General features: G+C 41.1%; 1 protein-coding gene across 1 annotated transcript; it reads right to left on the bottom strand.

Annotated features, from left to right (window-relative positions):
* Positions 1-922: 922 nt before the first annotated feature.
* Positions 923-14,422, bottom strand: LOC112432780 (alpha-2,8-sialyltransferase 8F). The gene is made up of 7 exons (XM_024801237.2): positions 14,118-14,422; positions 12,184-12,255; positions 11,726-11,800; positions 5,006-5,147; positions 2,636-2,748; positions 2,467-2,559; positions 923-2,388 (listed from the first exon to the last, which is right to left on the bottom strand). Exons 1-7 carry the CDS (start codon positions 14,201-14,203, stop codon positions 1,911-1,913), a joined length of 1,059 nt encoding a protein of 352 aa, XP_024657005.2. The 5' UTR covers positions 14,204-14,422; the 3' UTR covers positions 923-1,910.
* Positions 14,423-23,469: the final 9,047 nt, after the last annotated feature.

Genomic DNA, 23,469 nt, shown 5'->3' with positions numbered 1-23,469 from the left:
TTAAGGCTGAGCAGCCGGCTGAAACGGCCTATCCCTCTGCCACAGGTGGGGGTGGGCCCGGAGATAAAAGCACTCACCTGCGACTGACAAAGGAGGCTGAAGCCTCAGCAGCTCATATTGCTGTTTGGGGATGTCATTGGTGCCGATGTGGATGATGAGCCAGTTGGCCTGTGGGTGGGATGCCAGAATGTTGGGAATTCTGTCCACTATGTCGACAACGGTGGTCCTAAACATTACAGATTACCACACAAAGATTACTACTCTCCTCGGTGACAACCATACCTACAAAGCCTTAAAACGAGACCCCACAAGCAGCTACAAAAAGAAAGTTATAGCTTGCCTTCAGGACCTTGAAAAATCATTGACCGCCTTACATATCATCGCCTTTATCCAGGGGATACCATACCCTGCATTTACGGACTTCCTAAAATCCACATGGAAGCTGTCCCACTCCGACCCATAGTCAGTAGCATAAACTCAGCCACTTATAACATTGCAAAACACCTTGCTACCATCCTTGCACCTCTCGTGGGGAACACCCCACACCACATCAAGAACTCCACCGACTTCACCGACAAGGTCCAGAAACTTACCCTGGATCCAGATGAAACCATGGTGTCCTTTGATGTAGTCTCTCTCTTCACTTGCATATCCACCACGGAGGCTGTGGAGACTGTCAGAAAACGACTACAAGAAGACAGCTCCTTGGAAGACAGGACCAACTTCACACCCAATCAGATCTGCACACTGTTAGACCTCTGCCTTACCACAACATACTTCAAATTCCCCCGTGTCACCTATTGCAGCTGTTACCGGCACCAGACCTAGGGGAATCTGGACCGGCAGCAAGCGGCACACAGGCTAGAGAGCACTGCGTAGCCAAATATGAGCAAACTGTGGATTAATAGAGAGGACACCGAAGTTAGCGTCTTGCTCAGGCCGGAGCTCATTTATTTCTCCACATATACACAATACAAATCACACTAGACCATGCATTCTTCCCATAAAATAACAGAGTTCATAAACAAAAATAAAGTTACAAAAAGCATTCTCTCAAAAGCAAAATAAATACAAACTAATTCAAAATGACTTTACATACTCACAACTTAAACAAAACACTCGCGGCTAAAGCATAACAACATACCAAAATAACCCATCTCACATTCACACAACCTTTCCCCACATTCGCGCCATATACGCTATTACTTTTGAACATGGCGTCCCCTGAATGCAACACAACATGGCGGCAGACGACTGCAAACGTTGTTTCACCAACTAAAAGCTTTCCCCGTAATACATGTACTCAGTACTGCTTGGCTAACACTAAAACAAACACTACAACACATTTTCGGAAGTCGCAGGTTGCCACTGTCATAGCATATACTTATAGTGCTACGTAGCATTATGCCGATGATACACTAATACTCATTACAACAAAATACCACAAAACAACATCATCACTCTCATCTCAAAATATAGCCGAACAGTTGTTACTCAACTTACATGACATTTAGAACCAGTTCGGTAACATAAAAGTTTGTTTGTCAGTACCTGTGGATTAATAGAGAGGACACCGAAGTTAGCGTCTTGCTCAGGCCGGAGCTCATTTATTTCTGAGCTGCGCATGCGCAGAGCCTATAGCTAGAGTCTCTGGTAGTTCCACAGCAGTGCAAGACCACCATCTACTAGCATAATGAAATATAACCATGGTCTGGCAACACATAACAATGTCAAAATAAGTCACAATAATAAACAAAAAATAAAGGGGTAATTGGTTTTCTTACAAAAATAAACATGTAGCTTTTTCAACCTGCTACACAGCCAACCTTTACATGGAGGAAGTGGAAAGGAAGGCTCTTGGCTCTTTCAAAGGAAGAGTACCTCTTTTTTATTTTATTCCATCATATAAACTAGGCCTGATCTGATTTACAGTCTTCAAGATGAAGTTTGAGAATGCCCTTGTTGTGCAGTTGCACCCAGTAGTAAAACTCATCTGGCATTGCATGGATTCTACTATTATAGGGTACATTATCATAGTAGTGGTTAGTCAGGGGAAAGAGCTTATATGGATGATTACTAAATGGCCAGAATCCATAAAGATGAACAGTTTCACATAATTCCAAAGCCAGACTAATCATATATGCTCCAGTGCTAGGCCGATGTCCATTTACCCCCTGAGATTTCCAGAATTTGTCCATACTTTGTAAGTACTGAGGGTTTATGAAGATTGGTTGGACAGGAATTTCCATGTCCTCAATGGCATACACAGCCCGCTGACACGCTGCACGACTACCACTAGAAGAGAAGCAAGGAAAGAGGAGCAGGGAGTTGCCATACTGGTGGAGACTGTCTACAAACGCCCGTCGACGTGCCATCAGTGACCCATACCTGCAAAATAATATATTAGTTAAAGAAACAAGACAAAACTAACAGGTCACTTCAATGTTAGAGTCACTCTTGTCTCACTTCTTTGTTAAGATGCTTGGATTTGCTGTCACAAGGTTAGTCTTCATGCCAACATCACTCTTAAATTCATTTTCCAGAGGAGGAAGGTTGCACCTGAAAAAAAAAACAAAATATTACTTAAAGAGAGAAGAGTCCTCATCATGATTTTTGTTCTTGACATCTTTCTCACCTAATAACAAAATCAGCTGAATCAATCATTTTTCCACAGCCGCTGTTTGTCAGAATCCCACCGCTCCCAACAACTGAACAAGTGTCCCATCTCTTTTTTGAGAAAGGATTCTCCTGGAATTGACACCAACAGATTATAAATTACAAAAAGAGCAAAATTTAAACAGTTTGAAATGTACTTTGTGTGAAAGAAAAGTGCTCACTGAGTTTAATGGAAGATGGCAAACATGTAGGAAGAGGTCAGTGATAAGGTTATCACGTTAAAACTTTTAGGGAAATGTATAGACCTGTTTAATCCGATTGCCTTTAAACATTAGAACTGAATTATCAGTTACTTGGAATTGAAATCTTTCATGATATCATTATATATGTGATATTACATATACGGTGGTTAGTTCTAGTTACTGTGCAAACCCTTTTGTTATTGAAAACAATGAATTCATGAGGTCCCTGTTATCAAAATCTGTTTTGAAAGTCAGTCTCTTTTTAAGTCCAAGTGAATCTTTGGCCCAGTATTTGTGAATCTCTCCTAGAATAGAAGGAGACAATAAGTGTAGGGCACACTTGAAAGTTGAAGTTTAAAATGATAGATAAAACAAGAAGCACTCTGACACCACAAACCAAGGCAACCTACCTTCTGGGCAGTGTTTACTTTCAACAGAATAGTACTGGATATTGTATATTAGTTTTGTTTTTGTTTGTTTTGTACTGCAGTAAAACTTAGATTAGGATTACATGACAGATGTTTATGTGGATTTTATTTTTACACAAACATTATTTAAGAGTAGGTAAATCGATAATAAACTGGTAATGTAAATATCTGTATAATAAATTGAGCTTGTTAAATATTATTGTGCCACAGTAAATTTCTAAATACGTCAGCTAATTCTTTAAATTCTTTCTGTTAAAGATTTTAGGTCAATTTGAAAGAGAAGCAGATGTGAAATGTAAAGGTTAGGTCAAATGATATTTGGAAACTATAATCCCCATATACCAATGTCACTTCCTAAATGTTGCAAGTGCAAACACAAGCAGTTAGTTTTCAAGAAGAAATCCACTTTATACAAGTTTGACCTTATTTGAGCTTGAAGAAGGAGTCAAAGGTCCAAACTAATGTGAACCTTAGTGAAACCCCATATAATTCCTTACATGGGGTGATCAAGGCTCAAGAGTTGGCAGTTCGTCTTGTAATCGGAAGGTTGCCGGTTCGAGCCCCGGCTCAGACAGTGTCGGTCGTTGTGTCCTTGGGTAAGACACTTCACCTGTTGCCTACTGGTGGTGGTCAGAGGGCGCCAGTGTCCGGCAGCCTCGCCTCTGTCAGTGTGCCCCAGGGCGGCTGTGGCTACAATGTAGCTTGCCATCACGAGTGTGTGAATGGGTGGATGACTGAACGTGTAAAGCGCTTTGGGGTCCTTAGGGACTGAGTAAAGTGCTATACAAATACAGGCCATACAATTGACCTTCAAGGAATGTGACTTTTTAAATCTTTATATGGTACTCTCTATATATTGACAATATAAACCACTAATATAGGAATCATTGATTCTAAGTTATGTTTTTTGTTTTTGTTTTTTGTTGTTGTTTTTTTTTTTTTGGGGGGGGGGGGGGGGGGTTGTCAGTTTTCAACCAATAAATCATTAACTTAGACTTGAAGACCTTGGTGGATTTTTTTAATATACTGACAAATTTGTAGGTGGCTGTGGCTCAGGTGGTAGAGCAGATCAGCTACTAATCAGAAGTTTGGTGGTTCGATCCTAAGCTTCCCCAGTCTGAATGTCAAGTGTCCTTGGGCAAGATAATAACCCCAAATCTCCCTCCGATGCGTTGATCGGAGTGTGACTGTGTGTGAATGTACTGTGTGCTGTGTGCACTTGCGTTTAGAAGTGCTTGCATGAGTGGGTGTGAATGAGGTATATTGTATACAGTGCTTTGAGTACTCCGGGAGAGTAGAAAAGCGCTATATAAGAATCAGTCCATTTACAAATATTAAAATGTATTACAATTAATTAATTAAAGTTATAGCAGTATTACATTTCGCACAGCCTGATAACTAAATTTCAAAATTAAGCTGATGCCTGCTCTATAAATTAGCTAGTGAGTGTAAGAGGCAGAACTCAGGATGAAACAAGGAGCATCCACAAAGTTATTAATACAGATGAATTGCTGCAAAAGTACTCTAGGCAGCTAATTTCAGAAGACACTAAAGAATTATATTTGATTTAATCCATTAAGGGTAAAGGTCCCTGTTTATCAAAGATTTAACATGTGACTAAACATGTGATTTCAACACATGGAACATGGAACAAATGTTGGAACATTTGATGAATAACGAAGACCTGAAGAAAAAATTAAGAATTTAAGAAAAACATACTTTTATTAAGATCTTGAAAAGCTCTGGAGTCACAGGGATGACGGTTCTGTCCCTGTGACAAACAATCTTAGATCCCACTGGAGTGTTTTCCTGAGTGACAATGGCATTGTTGGATCCATCGCCATTAATTCTCACCTGTAATCTTGAAAAAACAAACAAACAAATAGGACCCGACAAAAAATAAATAAATAAAGTTAGCTTTAGTATTAAGTGGAAAGATTTGCAATCTTTAGAGCATAGGTGTCAAACTCTGGCCCGCGGGCCAAATTTGGCCCGCAGCCTAATTACATTTGGCCCTCAAAGCCATACCAAATTACTATTAGAGCTGGCCTACTGGTATTATACAGCTAATATATATACACTCAACAAAAATATAAACGCAACACCTTTGTTACTGCTCCCATTCCCCATGGGATGGACGTAGAGACCTAAAATGCATTCCAGATACACAATATAACCATCCCTCCCAAACAGTGGTCACAAATCAGTCCAAATGTGTGGTAGTGGGCACATCTGCCATATTGAGATAATCCATCCCACCTCACAGGTGTGCCACATCAGGATGCTGATCTGACATCATGAGTAGTGCACAGGTGTACCTCAGACTGCCCACAACAAAAGGCCACCCTGGAATGTGCAGTTTTGTCTCACAGCAAAATGCCACAGATGCCACAAGCAATGAGGGAGCGTGCAATTGGCATGCTGACAGCAGGAATGTCAACCAGATCTGTCGCCCGTGCATTGAATGTTCATTTCTCAACCATAAGCCGTCTCCACAGGCGTTTCAGAGAATATGGCAGCACATCCAACCGGCCTCATACCGCAGACCTCGTGTAACCACACCAGCCCAGGACCTCCACATCCAGCAGGTTCACCTCCAAGATCGTCTGAGACCAGCCACCCAGACAGCTGCTGGAACAATTGGTTTGCACAACCAAACAATTTCTGCACAAACTGTCAGAAACCGTCTCAGGGACGCTCAACTGCATGCCCGTCGTCCTCATCGGGGTCTTGACCTGACTCCAGCTTGTCGCCGTAACAGACTTGTGTGGGCAAATGCTCACATTCGATGGCGTCTGGCACGTTGGAGAGGTGTGCGCTTCACGGATGAATCATGGTTCACATTGTTCAGGGCAGATGGCAGCTGAGAATGTCCCAGTTCTTGCATGGCCAGCATACTCACCGGACATGTCACCCATTGAGCATGTTCGGGATGTGCTTGACCGGCGTATACGACAGCGTGTACCAGTTCCCACGAATATCCAACAACCTCGCACAGCCATTGAAGTGGAGTGGACCAACATTCCACAGGCCACAAGTGACAATCTGATAGACTCCATGCGACGATGTGTTGCACTGCATGAGGCAAATGGTGGTCACACCAGATACTGACCGGTTCTGGGTCCCCAGACCCCCAATAGCGCAAAAAACTGCACATTCCAGGGTGGCCTTTTGTTGTGGGCAGTCTGAGGTACACCTGTGCACTACTCATGATGTCAGATCAGCATCCTGATGTGGCACACCTGTGAGGTGGGATGGATTATCTCAATATGGCAGATGTGCCCACTACCACACATTTGGACTGATTTGTGACCACTGTTTGGGAGGGATGGTTATATTGTGTATCTGGAATGCATTTTAGGTCTCTACGTCCATCCCATGGGGAATGGGAGCAGTAACAAAGGTGTTGCGTTTAGATTTTTGTTGAGTGTATATAGTTTAGTATTAAGCTTTGCTTGTTCCATATTCAGTTTTTCAGCAAAACTTGTTTGAGTCCATAAGAAAAGATTCATTCTTATATCTGGAGGAAGATTTTTTATTAAATATTAACGTTAGCCCGCGACTTTGTTCCAGTTTTGAATTTTGGCCCACTGTGTATTTGAGTTTGACACCCCTGCTTTAGAGTAAAATACAATGTATCTGTTTTGTCATTGTCATTTCTGCTAATTCTATATAAAAGGCTTTTATTTTATTTAAAACACTATAATGTGAGACATTAAACAGATGGTGGGACTCCTTGTCCTTATCTTGGCACAACATGTAATTAAACCCACTTCAAAACGACACTCACCAGGTGTTTGCAGTTTCTTTAAAACTTCCACGACAGAAGTTTCAAAGTATGAAAGGATGATGACCGAAAGCACACTGCAAAAGGATCCAAGAGTTTCTCAAGGCAAAGAAATTGATCTCAGCCCACTTAAAAGTTATTAAATGAAAAATTGATGCAGAAGTGGTTTCTCTGGCACAAACTGCCATACAGGACACTAGCTTGTAAAACAACTGCTGATCACCACAGGCCTACTGTGGCACTATGTTACAGACAGAGACGTGAAAATAGTACACCCCGCCCCCCTCCCCCGCCATTTTATTTTATACTCAAAGACACTTTCTTTTAGTAAGGCCACTGATATGTCAGTTTTACTGTTATATAAGTTCCTCCAGCAGAGGGTGCTCGGTCCTGTACGCATCGGTAGCTGACGCTACACTAGAAGAAGTAGTGTCAGCGGTGGAGAGGCAGGGTACGGCCCGCGCGCCGAAAGAACTGATTAATCAAACAAGATCCACCATCCAGCGCAAAATCCTCCGCTCCATTGAAACTGGGCTACTCAGTGACTGTTATCAAGTATCAGCTACTGTCCCTCCTAAACGACATAACCATAAAAGATGAAGAACTGATTGAGAAAGTCAATGAAGCTTCAAAGCTAGAAAATGAAAGATTTGAGAAACGGAAAAGGTCCGCTGCAGCCAAGATTCCCAAGGTCCAAGAGCTCCAAACAGAATGCCAAACAGCCCTGACATCTCCTCAGAGCCCCTCCAAACCCAGAGAATCCCCCGCTACAGTGGCCATGACAACAGTGAAAAATAAAGAGACTAAGTCAGACACGCAGCAGATTATAGAAGAAATACATAAAGAGATGAAACAAATGTTTATGGCTGCTATGGAAACCAGTCCCCACACCATGGCACCAATGCAACGAAAAAAGGGCTGTAAAAAGTGCAAAGAAGAGGGGAAAGGGGAGAACTGCATGCACTGTTTCCAATGTGGGCAAGAGGGCCACTACTCCCGTGGATGCCGAGCACCGAGACTGTCATCGGGAAACGGGGAGGGACTACTAAGATGGGACCAACAGTAGTCCAAAGCCCACGGTCCCATAACGAACAGCCAAGCTCACCAACATCTTCCAAAGAAACTGCAGCAAGTGTCCCATCAGCTGTAACTGAGGTTCACTATCTACCCCCTCAACGAAAGTCACAGTTAGTTAGCCTGGTGGGAAACAGATGTACTGTGAACTGTTTTATGGACAATCACCCAGCCAAGGTGTTATGGGATTCAGGGGCACAATCCAGCATAGTAAATGAAAACTGGCGGCAAAACCACCTCCCTCACACGGTCGTCAGACCCGTTTCAGAGCTGTTAGACAATGAGACTCTCACAGTGTTTGCTGCAAATGACACACCCATTCCCTGCATTGGCTGGATACAAGCCATCTTCAGATTAGGCAGGGATTTGTCTCCAAGCAGTGAGCTGCAAGTTCCAATATTGGTATCCAGTGACCCGGCTGTGGCCAGTGATCCCATCATCGGCTATAATGTCATTGAAGCTATCGTGAACCAGGAAGAAGTAAAAACCAAAGGAGGAAGAAAACAGCTAGCATACTACAGTGGGGCAAAAAAGTATTTAGTCAGCCACCGATTGTGCAAGTTCCCCCACCTAAAATGATGACAGAGGTCAGTAATTTGCACCAGAGGTACACTTCAACTGTGAGAGAGAGAATGTGAAAAAAAAATTTATTTATTCGTAAATCAGGGTGGAAAATAAGTATTTGGTCAATAACAAAAATACAACTCAATACTTTGTAACATAACCTTTGTTGGCAATAACAGAGGTCAAACGTTTACTATAGGTCTTTACCAGGTTTGCACACACAGTAGCTGGTATTTTGGCCCGTTCCTCCATGCAGATCTTCTCGAGAGCAGTGATGTTTTGGGGCTGTCGCCGAGCAACACGGACTTTCATCTCCCGCCACAGATTTTCTATGGGGTTGAGGTCTGGAGACTGGCTAGGCCACTCCAGGACTTTCAAATGCTTCTTACGGAGCCACTCCTTTGTTGCCCGGGCGGTGTGTTTTGGATCATTGTCATGTTGGAAGACCCAGCCTCATTTCATCTTCAAAGTTCTCACTGATGGAAGGAGGTTTTGGCTCAAAATCTCACGATACATGGCCCCATTCATTCTGTCCTTAACACGGATCAGTCGTCCTGTCCCCTTGGCAGAAAAACAGCCCCATAGCATGATGTTTCCACCCCCATGCTTCACAGTAGGTATGGTGTTCTTGGGATGCAACTCAGTATTCTTCTTCCTCCAAACACGACGAGTTGAGTTTATACCAAAAAGTTCTACTTTGGTTCCATCTGATCACATGACATTCTCCCAATCCTCTGCTGTATCATCCATGTGCTCTCTGGCAAACTTCAGACGGGCCTGGACATGCACTGGCTTCAGCAGCGGAACACGTCTGGCACTGCGGGATTTGATTCCCTGCCGTTGTAGTGTGTTACTGATGGTGACCTTTGTTACTTTGGTCCCAGCTCTCTGCAGGTCATTCACCAGGTCCCCCCGTGTGGTTCTGGGATCTTTGCTCACCGTTCTCATGATCATTTTGACCCCACGGGATGAGATCTTGCGTGGAGCCCCAGATCGAGGGAGATTATCAGTGGTCTTGTATGTCTTCCATTTTCTGATGATTGCTCCCACAGTTGATTTTTTCACACCAAGCTGCTTGCCTATTGTAGATTCACTCTTCCCAGTCTGGTGCAGGTCTACAATACTTTTCCTGGTGTCCTTCGAAAGCTCTTTGGTCTTGGCCATGGCGGAGTTTGGAGTCTGACTGTTTGAGGCTGTGGACAGGTGTCTTTTATACAGATGATGAGTTCAAACAGGTGCCATTCATACAAGTAACGAGTGGGGGACAGAAAAGCTTCTTACAGAAGACGTTACAGGTCTGTGAGACCCAGAGATTTTCCTTGTTTGAGGTGACCAAATACTTATTTTCCACCCTAATTTACGAATAAATTCTTTACAAATCCTACCATGTGAATTCATGGATTTTTTTTTTTCACATTCTGTCTCTCACAGTTGAAGTGTACCTCTGGTGCAAATTACTGACCTCTGTCATCATTTTAAGTGGGGGAATTTGCACAATCGATGGCTGACTAAATACTTTTTTGCCCCACTGTATGTGAGTAAAGCATTTGAAATAACTGTACGCACTGCACATAATGTTGACAAGCTTGTGCAGAACAGCAGTGAATGCCCAGAGACAGGTGTGGTAAGGACTGGCATAAGAAGAGTGCCTTTGTCAGCTAACCAAGTCACCACAGTTTATGTACAGGCACACATTAGTTCACATGCCCGGGGCCCAGACATGCTCTTTCTACCTGATGGGGCTGACCCACCACCAGAGGGCGTAATATTCAATGATGTAATGGTGAAAATCCCAGACAGAAAAGTACCATATGTGCCCATCCCTGTGACTTACACTACAGACCACACCATTTATCTGGAGAGCCGTAAAGTGATTGGACAGAAACCCCTTTTCTGAGGAATTTGAGGGGGATGGTCTGCCTGGACTGCTGATGGCACCAGAAGGTACACTTTCCTTTTCCTTCCCCCCTCCCTATCTCTGTATGCAGGCCTGAGCAGAGTGCAAGAGGTGGTTGCTATGGTAATGGGATTTTTTTTTCCTGAAAAAGGATCATGTCTATACAAGAAGACGTCCAGAGAGGTGAAGAGGAAGAAACCTGAGCAGATATCAGACCTAAGGCCACCCTCAATTGTTTCAACCAAGCATGTTAAGATTCTGTTTAAAGGCGTACACTGCCTGGGTGTGGTGCTCTTTGTTCATTTGGGTCTCCTGAGTGAGCACAGACAAGGCAGCCGTTTTAACCTTGAACCTTGAATTGCTTAATAAATGTAATAAATTTACTTATTTGTCTTCTTTCTCAAAAACCCAACAATTTTGTAAAACCTTGGGCCCGCTCTTGTCTGTCAGATGACGATTATGTTGTCCTCACTAAGCGACACGACCGCCTTCCTCTCCTCCATGGATGCTGGAAGATTTGCATTGCTGAGGAGGCCAAAACCATCATTCACAGTTGCTCTGCGTCTATATCCGCAGTGTTGGTTCAGGTTTCTGAATCTGTGGCTGTGATCAGCTCCACTAGTGGAATTTGTCTCTACATCACAGCAAAGTTCAACATTTTTGCAAGAGAATTTTCTCTACTTGATTTAGTTGCCTCTCAGACAATTTTCCACCCACTGGTACACATCCTGAGTGTGAGTCTGCTAAACAAGTAAACCAAACCTTTATTTCTTTCTGGCTGGTCTTAGACTTTTAATTGTGGGCTAGTCAAAGGTCCCCTTTTCACGTGTCTTCTTAACTAAAATTAGTATTGACGGGAAATTTTGTTTAGCCATTTCGTTTAGCAAATGGCTCTTAGCCTTGACTGAAGAGCTTGTTTAAAGACCTTTAGGAGTAATCCTGCCTCATCTGCATTTGAGGATAAATAGCAGTTGTTTCCTGTAGTCTGCCATCTTCCATGCTCGTACTCACATACTAGCTTCAGACAATTTTTATTTATTTAGTTATTATTAACCAGAAATTCACATAAAAATAAAACTCAACCATCAATCAATAATATCAGGATGTTAGGTCTTACTTGAATCTTTGGTAATTCTCCTCATGCTTTTTCCACGTTTGATTGTAGAGCTTTTTCACTTCATCAATGACTTCCCTGTAATGCACAAGCATTCCAGTACATTTAGTAACCTTCCTGCACTGGGTGTCTGTGAAGGTTCTCAGTCATCCAGGTCATCGTAGTCTAAGGAGCTTGAAAAGAAAAGCGTATGGACTTTTAAAATTTTCCTTTAAGACGTTTCACCTCTCACCCGAGAAGCTTCTTCAGTTCAAAGAGCAAATGGTGGATGTGGTAGCAGTGTCCCCCAAGGGGGGTCATGTTGACCATGTTGACGTTTTCAAGAAAAATAAAGAAGTTCTGACACTTTTCTTTCCAAGCTCCTTAGACCTACTCCTTCCTGCAGGGGGCTTACATGACTTAATCTTGACATAAAAATTGTAATTTCTTAATGAACAAGTCATGGCAATGTTTGCTCTTACTTGCAGCCTTTGCAAAGTTCAGAGGGCTTTGGGGCACTTCTTTGAGGATTTGGTCGGTGAAGCTCGACAAAACTGTGAGAAACAAATAAGAGATAAAATTATGTTCTTATGTATGTTAAATATTTAAGATATTATTAGAGGGGTATATGAGTTGTTGGAAATTTAAAGATTACAAGTAATGCCTTAATTCACTTGAGAGATGTTTGTATCAGATATTGTGTCTATAAACAATGAGGTTTTTGTTTGTTTGTTTGTTTGTTTGTTTGTTTTGTTTTTTAATAGTCTTAAATGTCAACTCGAATATACCAACTGTGTTATTGGCAGCTGCTGTGCTATAAAGCACAGACAGTTTGGTGCAGGATAAACAGAATAGAATAGAATAGAATAGAATAATCCTTTAATTGTCCCCACAAGGCAAGGCAAGGCAAGGCAAGTTTATTTGTATAGCACAATTCAACAACAAGGTGATTCAAAGTGCTTTGGGGAAATTTGGTTAGTCTGCAGTATTGTATTGAAGTTTACAGCATTGCTGTTGTTGTTGAACAGTTGCAGAACAGCTTTCGTGTTTACAGTCATAGTTCAGTCACATCAGTGGTGCCAGAGATCAGTTTCAATTTAAGATGATGAGGGTGTTTAAAAGTCAGTGAGTCAGTGTAAAAGTCAGAGCTCAAATGTGACATGATATTTGGTTACAAGCTAGAGTGTGATATTAACCATCGCTAGATACCAATAGAATTCCCTAAATGCTGTCACTGCAAACAAAAGGAATTGAAGTTTTAAGTATAGTTTTAATGATAAAAGAATTAACCTTATTGGAACTTGAAGAAGCGGTCCAGAGTACGTTATTTACTAGTATTAAGATATTTAGAATCCCCATTTAGCACTCCTATATGGCTATATATAATCAATATCAACAGTGACAGTAAGAAACATGTATAGTATATCTGCATATAGTAATCGGAATATGTTTCTGGTAACATTTGTGTGTAAACGTGTGCGATTGTGCCTGTAAGGACACATAAATACAGGAATACAGGAACTACCAGATAGCTGTTATAGGTCTTTTCTACCAATAGTGCAGTGTTGATTTGATTTACAGTTGTTGGTAAAAAAGATTTGTTACACAATAAGTGAAGGCATGTGCAGGGTTACTGACCCCATTGGAAGCGCAGTGTTGGTTGTTTTTTTTGTTTTGTTTTTTTTATGTGCTGAATGAAAGAAGGTCCTCTATGTCTCGCTAGAGCTACAGCAACATCTGAAGGTTCAGTACCTCTTTGTAGATTCCCCACTTTGTGGTTTCTCAGCTCTTTACAACACCATACTATATATGAGGTTGTATTTCACTTTACATTTTACGTCTGCCTTTCTTTCAAAATGAATCCTAACTAAAAAAAAAAGTATTGTCAAAAGAAATTAAGTGCAGCCAAGTTAATTAGAAATATACTTTTGTGTAATACTACGTAATATACAAGTTATTCATGTCCAGTTATTTACAAATCAGTACCAATAATGTTGTGTGGTCAGAGTAAACCGGTCATGTGACTCTAACTTTATTTTCACTGCACAACAAAACTCGTATCAAAAGAACAATGCAAACAAAACAAACATACCAAATACTATGTTATTTCCTTAGAAGGAAATACAGAGTGAGAGCTGAGGTTTGTGGTTACGTATGAAAGAATGAATGACAAAGACATGAAGACATGTACTTCAGCTTTTACCAGAGTATTTTTTAACAAATATGAAATGTGTATTTCTACTTAAATTAAGCATGTTTGTATTTCTGCAACCTCAGGCTTATATTAGCATTTTACACAGCTTCCCAACTGTTGGGAAGCGTTTATCACAGTGCCATAAGCTACTTTTGATCAGAATACTTTGTTTCATGACCTCTGGCTTTTATCTGTAAAATACAAAGGTAATTACTCACTCACCTGTCCTCGAACTTGTACCAGATAATAATGGTCAGCAGACTCCCCAAAGAGAGAAGATTGATCATATTCGAGAGCTTTTTCCTCATGTCGCTCTAGTGCTTCACCTTTCTTAACACTTAGTTTTAATTCAGCTTTTTTTATGTACTTTTACCTCATATGTTGATACGGTTATCTGCCCGGTATTAAATCTGGTTCTTTTATATTCTTTACGGCCAAAAAGACAAAAGTGCTCAAAGTGGTCAAACTCAAAAAATGATCTTTAATTTTACATATTCCAGAATATGGAGACCCAGCAGACACGCAGACACGTCAGCCAAAGTCTGAAGCACAAACAGGAAGCCTAGTTATATTTATATACTCCCTCTAGACGTCACACCACACTTTAAGTTTCAATCAAACACTCTGCTTAGTTTCACTTTCTGCCTGCAAAAGTATGCATGTAATATCCTGTCAGTACTTTTGGAACAGACTGTACTAAGAGACGGCCCTTTTAAACTATATTAAAAGCAAGTAACAATAAACACTAAATAAGGACTAACAATATATTTATTTCATGACAGTTCTTCCCCTTTTCGTGTTTCCCAAGAAACACGACATAATTCCTAATCTATCCCATTAAGTCTACTTTCATGTGAGAATAATAGCTAGAATATAACAAAAGAAAATGTTATATTCTAGCATATTCCTTTCAATTGCCCAACCCTTTAGGTCCTCCATCCCCTCAATGAGTTGTACATTTTCAATGTTCCCTTATTACTATAGCATAATTACTTGTATCCACAACAAATAAATCAAACAAATAAATCAAGCCCTAATACAGCAACTCGCGTTTACGCTGGGCTGTGAGCTATCGTTCCTTCTGTTCCGACCATCCCCTTTTGACCCCACTTCTGACTCCCCTCAATGCTCACTATAAAATCCAATCATATATGATTAACTTTATCCTATTAAGAGGTCCCATATTACTCTTTGGAAACAGCCTCAATAGAGTTGTTTTTTCACCCTCTCTATGGGTAATTGTGTGGCTGTTATATTTTTTTGCCGATTTTTTTCATTTAACAAGTACAGGGAGTGCAGAATTATTAGGCAAATGAGTATTTTGTCCACATCATCCTCTTCATGCATGTTGTCTTACTCCAAGCTGTATAGGCTCCAAAGCCTACTACCAATTAAGCATATTAGGTGATGTGCATCTCTGTAATGAGAAGGGGTGTGGTCTAATGACATCAACACCCTATATCAGGTGTGCATAATTATTAGGCAATGTCCTTTCCTTTGGCAAAATGGGTCAAAAGAAGAACTTGACAGGCTCAGAAAAGTCAAAAATTGTGAGATATCTTGCAGAGGGATGCAGCAGTCTCAAAATTGCAAAGCTTCTGAAGCGTGATCATCGAACAATCAAGCGTTTCATTCAAAATAGTCAACAGGGTCGCAAGAAGCGTGTGGAAAAACCAAGGTGCAAAATAACTGCCCATGAACTGAGAAAAGTCAAGCGTGCAGCTGCCAAGATGCCACTTGCCACCAGTTTGGCCATATTTCAGAGCTGCAACATCACTGGAGTGCCCAAAAGCACAAGGTGTGCAATACTCAGAGACATGGCCAAGGTAAGAAAGGCTGAAAGACGACCACCACTGAACAAGACACACAAGCTGAAACGTCAAGACTGGGCCAAGAAATATCTCAAGACTGGTTTTTCTAAGGTTTTATGGACTGATGAAATGAGAGTGAGTCTTGATGGGCCAGATGGATGGGCCCGTGGCTGGATTGGTAAAGGACAGAGAGCTCCAGTCCGACTCAGACGCCAGCAAGGTGGAGGTGGAGTACTGGTTTGGGCTGGTATCATCAAAGATGAGCTTGTGGGGCCTTTTCGGGTTGAGGATGGAGTCAAGCTCAACTCCCAGTCCTACTGCCAGTTTCTGGAAGACACCTTCTTCAAGCAGTGGTACAGGAAGAAGTCTGCATCCTTCAAGAAAAACATGATGTTCATGCAGGACAATGCTCCATCACACGCGTCCAAGTACTCCACAGCGTGGCTGGCAAGAAAGGGTATAAAAGAAGAAAAACTAATGACATGGCCTCCTTGTTCACCTGATCTGAACCCCATTGAGAACCTGTGGTCCATCATCAAATGTGAGATTTACAAGGAGGGAAAACAGTACACCTCTCTGAACAGTGTCTGGGAGGCTGTGGTTGCTGCTGCACGCAATGTTGATGGTGACCAGATCAAAACACTGACAGAATCCATGGATGGCAGGCTTTTGAGTGTCCTTGCAAAGAAAGGTAGCTACAGTGGGGCAAAAAAGTATTTAGTCAGCCACCGATTGTGCAAGTTCCCCCACTTAAAATGATGACAGAGGTCAGTAATTTGCACCAGAGGTACACTTCAACTGTGAGAGACAGAATGTGAAAAAAAAATCCATGAATTCACATGGTAGGATTTGTAAAGAATTTATTCGTAAATCATTTTATATAATGCTTATATAATGCATATATAATGCATATATAATGCTTAAGGGCTTTATTAAGAATATGCATTTAAGTTTGTATTTCCTTTTAGTTCTGAGGGCATTGTATCGGCTGTGGTTGGACATCATTACATGTTAAGGCATGTCGAAGAATCCTCCTGTCCGAAATAAATGTCAGTTAAAATGCAAAGAACAAGTTGAGCTTCATTACGACTCGAGGGGAGTAACACGCAATGTCTTTGTAAATTGAGCAGATATCATGACTAGTCGACGAATCGTGGCAGCCCTAGCCACCAATTTACTCAAATTGACTTTACTAACCAGAGGCTTTTTATGCTCAGAATGCTCAGAATGGAATCGCAGTTTTCTTATTAATTAAAGACATAATAAATTTATTGTATATGTACTCCTGAATTTGATGAAAGTGATAAAAAAATAGACTGCTCTGTCTCTGTCTTTGTTCTGACATTTAACTAATTCAAAAGTTATTTCAATATTAATTTAAAACAAAAAGGTTTAATCTAAATCGATGTTCAACTTAACTCCTTTAAAGAAATAAAGTGTATGTAACTATCTGATTTCAACAGTGCTGTGAATTGAAAATTATCTTATTTTGCATAGAAATATACTGAACAACATACAAAGCATAATATATAAAATAACATTTACCTGAGTTTTTCTCTTTCAAAGAACTCTTTAATGTCAATGTACATCAGTACATAACTGAAACCGATTTCGTGCTTTATTTAGCCGTGGAGGGTAACAACTGAAAATATGAAATAAGCACACATGTAAGCTAAGACTCTCTAAAGAAACAGCATTGTTGTTGTTCGGCTTTTCATTTCGCCATTTGTTGATTCACTCGAAGAGTGATTAATGTAATATGGGTCAAGTGATCAGTTTGATATCAATCTACACCGTCATATTTACATTATTTGTACAGTACGAATGATTTGCTTTGGTATCTGGTCAAACTTAAACTTTCCTCTGTCTACCTGTCTGCGCTTCTTGCAGGCAGCAGCTTCTCCCCCCTCGCTCACATGCGTAAGTGCTGTGCTCAGTCTCCCAGTGCCTGAGCTCGGATCATACCAAAATTAGGGGGAATTTATGCACAGTGGTAAATTCCCCCTGTGTGCGCTATTTGCTTTGAATATTGTGTGTAGTTTTTGGTTTATACAGTTGTCAGGCATCTAACTATGAAAGAAATTACACTCCAAAAGACCCCGGGCTTCTGAAAAAACAACCCGGGCTTAAGCCCAGTAAGCCACACCCCCGCTCCGCCAATGTCTCAAAGGCACAAACCACTAGTTTGGACTCTTAGCATCCTTTATATGTTGACTTTCAGGTGTTTCCATCAGAGTTAAGGTTTAATTTCTTCATTTAAACACATGTTATTTTTGTGGTGATTAAATCTTCACACTGTGAAACACTCTCATGATTCCAAATAGAAGCTAAAACATTTGAATTCAGTAATTTTAATACTGTCACATACAGAACATTAATTCATGGTTGAAACACAATTTTACTTCCTCTCAGCAAAAACCTGATGATATGATTTTGTCTGATTAATAAATTAGTCCTTATTGATAATGTGGAAACAACACCTTATGTCTGATAAGAGTGAGCATGGTGTGATGATTGTATATCCATGGCTACGTATAACTGCTCAGACAAGAAGCACAGAAAGCTCACAGTTCAGTTATTGAATGATTTGTTTTAATTTTCAGATTAACAGCAAGATGGTTTGAATTCTGATAAAACTGCTCTTTGTGTTTTCTTTAGCTCACGAAAGCATCCAAATACCACCCCCATTCAAAGCAAGGAGAGCTACAGCTCCTGCTGACGCACCGATTACCACTCCAACAGGTAAATCTTGCTGAGCTGCAGGTGAGAAACAGGTGTGAGGTGTCAGCTGTCAGGTAGGTGATGAGTGAAGAACAGAACAGAATCCATTTCCTCTTCAAACTGCTGTCAGACATTATCTACTGCACTCTGATCACATCACTCAGACCAGCTGCTTTCTACAAAGTCTCATCAACAACATCTTTAGAAACAAACATCAACAACCAGGAAGCAGCTTCACCTCTGATCACACACACACTCAACTCTACTCACTCACCTGGAGGATCAACAACACTCAGTGTGATGCTGCTGATGAGCTTCTCTTGGTTTATTCCTCTCTGCATGACACGGCACTCGTACGCTCCAGCGTCATTAATCGTCATGTCCTTCAGAATCAATGACACGTCTCCATCCTTCATCTGTCTGTCCTGGAGATCCACCTGGTTCTTAAAAGATGGATTCTGGTATGATAGAAGAAGTTGCTGACCGTGGTACTTCAAGACATTTCCGTCTGTTATGTCAGATCTGCTTTGAGCTCGACACAGTAGAGTGACAGTTTGACCAGATTCAGCTGTGATGCTTATCGGGTCTAAAAGAGCAAACAGCACAGAGCAGAGAGGTTAAAGAGTCCAACATACAATTAAAGACTTCACAGTGAGGAGCAAGTTTTGCAGCCCGCTGAGCTCTGCTGATCTGGAAATGCAGAAATAAAGTACAACGTAAAGGTGGCGACTGCGACTACTATTAATTATTATCAATCTCACTGTAGACTACAATTGTGAAGGCACACATGAAGAAATCATGCTGCTGTATTTACAGTTTTTATAGGCAAATATTAAATATACTTTTACATAAGGGGAGAATACAAGCAATAAAAACATTAAAAATCTATATGACTGCATGTTCAACCAGTCACACAAATGTTAAAGATTCCTGATCAGTTCTAATTCAGCTTTAACTTCATCGGCCCTGAGATCAGAGAGATCACATTAGCTACTCATATTCACAGTGGAACTTTTAATATAAAGAGAATTCCACAAGAAATTAATTGTGCATTTAAAGCAAATTCAGTCCCACCTGCAGAGACGAACAGGATGCAGACAGAGAGCAAAGTCCAGCAGAGAGACGCAGATGTCACAGCACACATTTCTGCTTATCTAGCCCACACAGATTATTAGAAATGTCCAACGGATGATGGTATTAAAACTTGAGTAGATTCAGGTTTTTTCTTTAACCTCAAAGTGTCAGCCTGTGAGAACCAGTGTCTCCGTTCACAGCAGCTCATTGCCTTTTTCTCTTGAAGAAGGGAGAGTTGTGGGGCTACAACCATCCCATCAAAGGGTCCAACCCAACCCTCTGGGCAGCTTTACAAAGTCTGGAAATTTCAGTAAATTCAAGAATTTCTCCGGTTTCTCAATAGAAGGGAATAAAATAGTGCCGGGCAGGTTAAAAAGGGGACAATGTTAAGAATTAAATACTACACATATAATTTTTTGTTGAAATACCAGCTAGGATATAATATCTCCTATCAATAAATAACTTATACGGGATTAAAAATGCTGGAAAGGAAAGCACAACATCGCAAAGGTTACAAATGTAAATTCTAGATGCCTTCAATGAAAATAATAAAGGTGTTGCATGAAAAAAAATAAAAATAAAAAACATAAACTGATTCTGGGGGATCAGGTTGGTGGTTTTCAATGATTTTTCATGAAATGGCCGTTTAAATAACACAATACTTCTTTGGTTATTGTCCTAAGTGACTTTCTGCTTCTTTTCATTCTTCTTTCACCACATTCATTTGATTTTTAGTTCTTTTCCGGATCCTATTCGGTCTCTTTTTCTTAAGGTGCAGTTGCAGTCTGGCAGTGGGAGCAGTGTTACAGGTCAACTGTTTAGGAGGGAGATGGCGAGGGGAAAGAAACTGTTCCTATGTCAGGTGGTCCTGGTCTGCAGGCTTCTGTACCGTCTGCCAGAGGGCAGCAGATCAAAAAGTCTGTGTCCAGGGTGTGAGGGGTCTGTGATGATTTTCCCTGCCCGTTTCCGGGTTCTTGAGAGGTACAGATCCTGGATGAGGGCAGGGGGGCGCCGATGATCCTTTCTGCTGCCCGTACAGTCCGCTGCAGTCTGCTCCTGTCCTGTTTAGTGGCTGCTCCATACCAGACTGTGATGGAGGAGCACAGGACAGACTCAATGACCGCAGTGTAGAACTGGATCAGCAGCTCCTGTGGAAGACTGTACTTCCCCAGTTGTCTCAGGAAGTACATCCTCTGCTGGGTCTTTTTGAGGATGAAGTTGATGTTGGTCTCCCACTTCAGGTCTTGGGAGATGGTGGTACCCAGGAACTTGAAGATCTTCACAGTTGACACAGGGCTGTCTGATATGGTGAGGGGGAGCAGAGTTGAGGGATGTCTCCTGAAGTCCACGGCTGTCTCTACAGTTTTAAGAGTGTTCAGCTCCAGATTGTACTGACTGCACCAGAGTACCAGCCGCTCAACTTCCTGCCGGTATGCAGACTCATCACCATCCTGAATGAGGCCAATGACAGTGGTGTCGTCTGCAAACTTTAGGAGTTTGACAGCCGAGTTCTTGGAGGTGCAGTCGTTAGTGTAGAGGGAGAACAGTAGTGGTGAGAGGACACATCCTTGAGGGGCACCAATACTGAGGGACCGAGTTTCAGAGGTGATCTCCCCCAGCTTCACTTGTTGCTTTCTGTCTGTCAGGAAGCTGGTGATCCACTGACAGGTAGCTGAGTTCTGCATGCTTGCCCATGTTTCTTGATAAAAGGAGATAAGTTTACTTAGAGATGGGCCATGAGGACAACAACAAAAGAAAAGTCTGAAGTACATAAGCAAAAATAAATGGTATTGCAAAAAGCCAAAAATCCATCTTTTAAATGTTCTGTGAACATTTTATGTAAATGTGAGCATTAAACCTTCAGTTTATAGAGAGTTTGTGCCATTACTGGATGAAAATGTAATACAGATGTGCCAAATTCTGTGTCTCACTGTGTGTGTGTGTTTCTGTTGAACATTCATTAATTCTGAAGGTGTTTTCATAGCTGTCAGCTTTTTTTAATGTCTGTAGAGACCGACTATCATGAGAAAGATCGATGGATCTGTTTGTGTCCCGGTCACCCAGAGGTACATTCCTTATGACAGCAGCGGCTATAAGATATGATAGCAGCTGCTGCCAAGGCTCCTCTACCTCAGTCGAGGAAGAGCCTGCAGACTGAATGCAGTTCATGTCTCCTGTCTCCTCTTCTTCTCTATAAAACAGCTCAGTAGTGTGAGTTACTGAAGCACAACGAATAAATGACAACGTAAAAGATGTTGTGTTTTAGTCTGATGATCTTGAATTTTTAAAATACATTTTCACAGACAGACAAATGTGAACTTTGTCACATAAGATGGCCCACCTTACTGTATATGGTGGTATACTGATCAACTAACAGGATTTCTAGACAATCTTGTTTTTGAAGCTGGAGAGCTGCAGAATTCAGCTGTAAGATGGAGTGTACATGGTGGGGGTGGCCTTAAAGCATCATGTGGAATTTACCTGTGGGCGACAGGGACACAGACAGAATAACAGATCCTTTAGATGACAGTTGCTAGAAAAACACTCCCATTACTAACACAACACACACAAAAGAAAACCTGTCTTGCAGAAAAGGTACGAAAAATATTCTGTGCTTAGCAAAACACCAGAAACGAAGAGAATCTGCTTGTGACAAGAACACATTATGCTTTCATTAAGACATAACAGACTTTATTTAATCCCACACTGGGTCTGCCCTCCTCCTGGTGGGACATGCCCAGAGCACCTCGATTGGCTCCTTTAGGTGAGGAGGAGTAGTGACTCTCCTCTGAGTATCTCCCCAATGTCCAAAGGCCTGACGTGTGTTAAACACACGAATGAAAATGAGCTTACAAGTTTTGTCTGCGTTAATAATATGACTGGGAAAAGGTGGAGTTGTTGGAGGTCTAATAATATTTCACATCAAGTATTTACAGTACAAGTTGAAATATATGAATTTGAAAGTATATGAACACATCTGCTCTGGCAACCTTTCAAATTTCTTTTTCAAATGAAATTGAATTGAATTTGGCATAATGTTGCAACATGTTCTCACTGCTGAGTGAACTCATCGTCCTCTTTGTGTTTGACTGTCACATTTGGAAACAAAGTGTAACAACCTGAATTTATTTGCTTAAATCTTTTATTTGAAGTTTAAATAATCAAATATATCCTTCTCAACTGCGGTAATGAACACTTCCATTGAAAGCACTGCAAATACCTAAAAACAGGTCAGTCTGCTCTCACAACAGGCACTGCCAGATATGTACAGGAGCATTACACACCTTTGGCTTGTGTAACTGCTCTGACAGTGTTGTCTATTATACAAATCTAGCACTCACAACACCACACACAAATTGGCTTCTACTCAGGAACGTTTTGACCTTTTTCACACAGAAACACTCAAAGCTACCAGGAAAAACGCAGGCTGTTTGTTGGGTGGTGGAGGCCAGGAGGGAGGGGCGAGGCGGTTAAAAGCCTGTTCTCCAAGTAATTATCCAGTCCAACCACTCAGCAGGCACCTGTCTCCATCAAGACATGCTTCTCCCTCCCAGGTGTAAAGAGAGAAAGACCCAAATCACATCCTGTGGTGGGACGAGTCATGCATATAAAACCACACACATAGTTAATTCAATAGTGGACACAGATATTATGCTTTGGCAGAAACTTAAACAACTGAGTTAAATCAACACAACTTATTCATGTTCAAATAAACCTGTGCATTTTGTGTTCATAAAACACACTTCATCTAAACATGTTTGAGTCAAGTTGAGCTTTTAAATTTTAATCCTTCACAATTTTGTCTTTCGATTTCAACAGTATTCAATAACTTTTACCCCAATACTACTTGGTCACTTAAATACTACATGTTGTCTTCATTTTACATAATTTTCAACAAAGTCTAGACGCTGGTTAACATAAAAAAATTGAATGGATCTACAACAAAAACCATCCTATCTTAATCCTAT

Source organism: Maylandia zebra, unplaced genomic scaffold (assembly GCF_041146795.1).
Source record: "Maylandia zebra isolate NMK-2024a unplaced genomic scaffold, Mzebra_GT3a scaffold02, whole genome shotgun sequence".
In the NCBI taxonomy this organism is placed as follows: domain Eukaryota; kingdom Metazoa; phylum Chordata; class Actinopteri; order Cichliformes; family Cichlidae; genus Maylandia; species Maylandia zebra.
This window is presented reverse-complemented; position numbering and strand designations above follow the sequence as displayed.

Excerpts from the sequence above, each read along its gene's own strand:
- LOC112432780 (XM_024801237.2), bottom strand. The coding sequence starts at position 14,203 with ATGAGGAAAAAGCTCTCGAATATGATCAATCTTCTCTCTTTGGGGAGT. Across the intron at positions 11,801-12,183 it reads GAACTTTGCAAAGGCTGCAA|GGAAGTCATTGATGAAGTGA; the intron begins GTAAGAGCAAAC and ends TGTGCATTACAG. Across the intron at positions 2,560-2,635 it reads TCAGCTGATTTTGTTATTAG|GTGCAACCTTCCTCCTCTGG; the intron begins GTGAGAAAGATG and ends TTTTTTTTTCAG.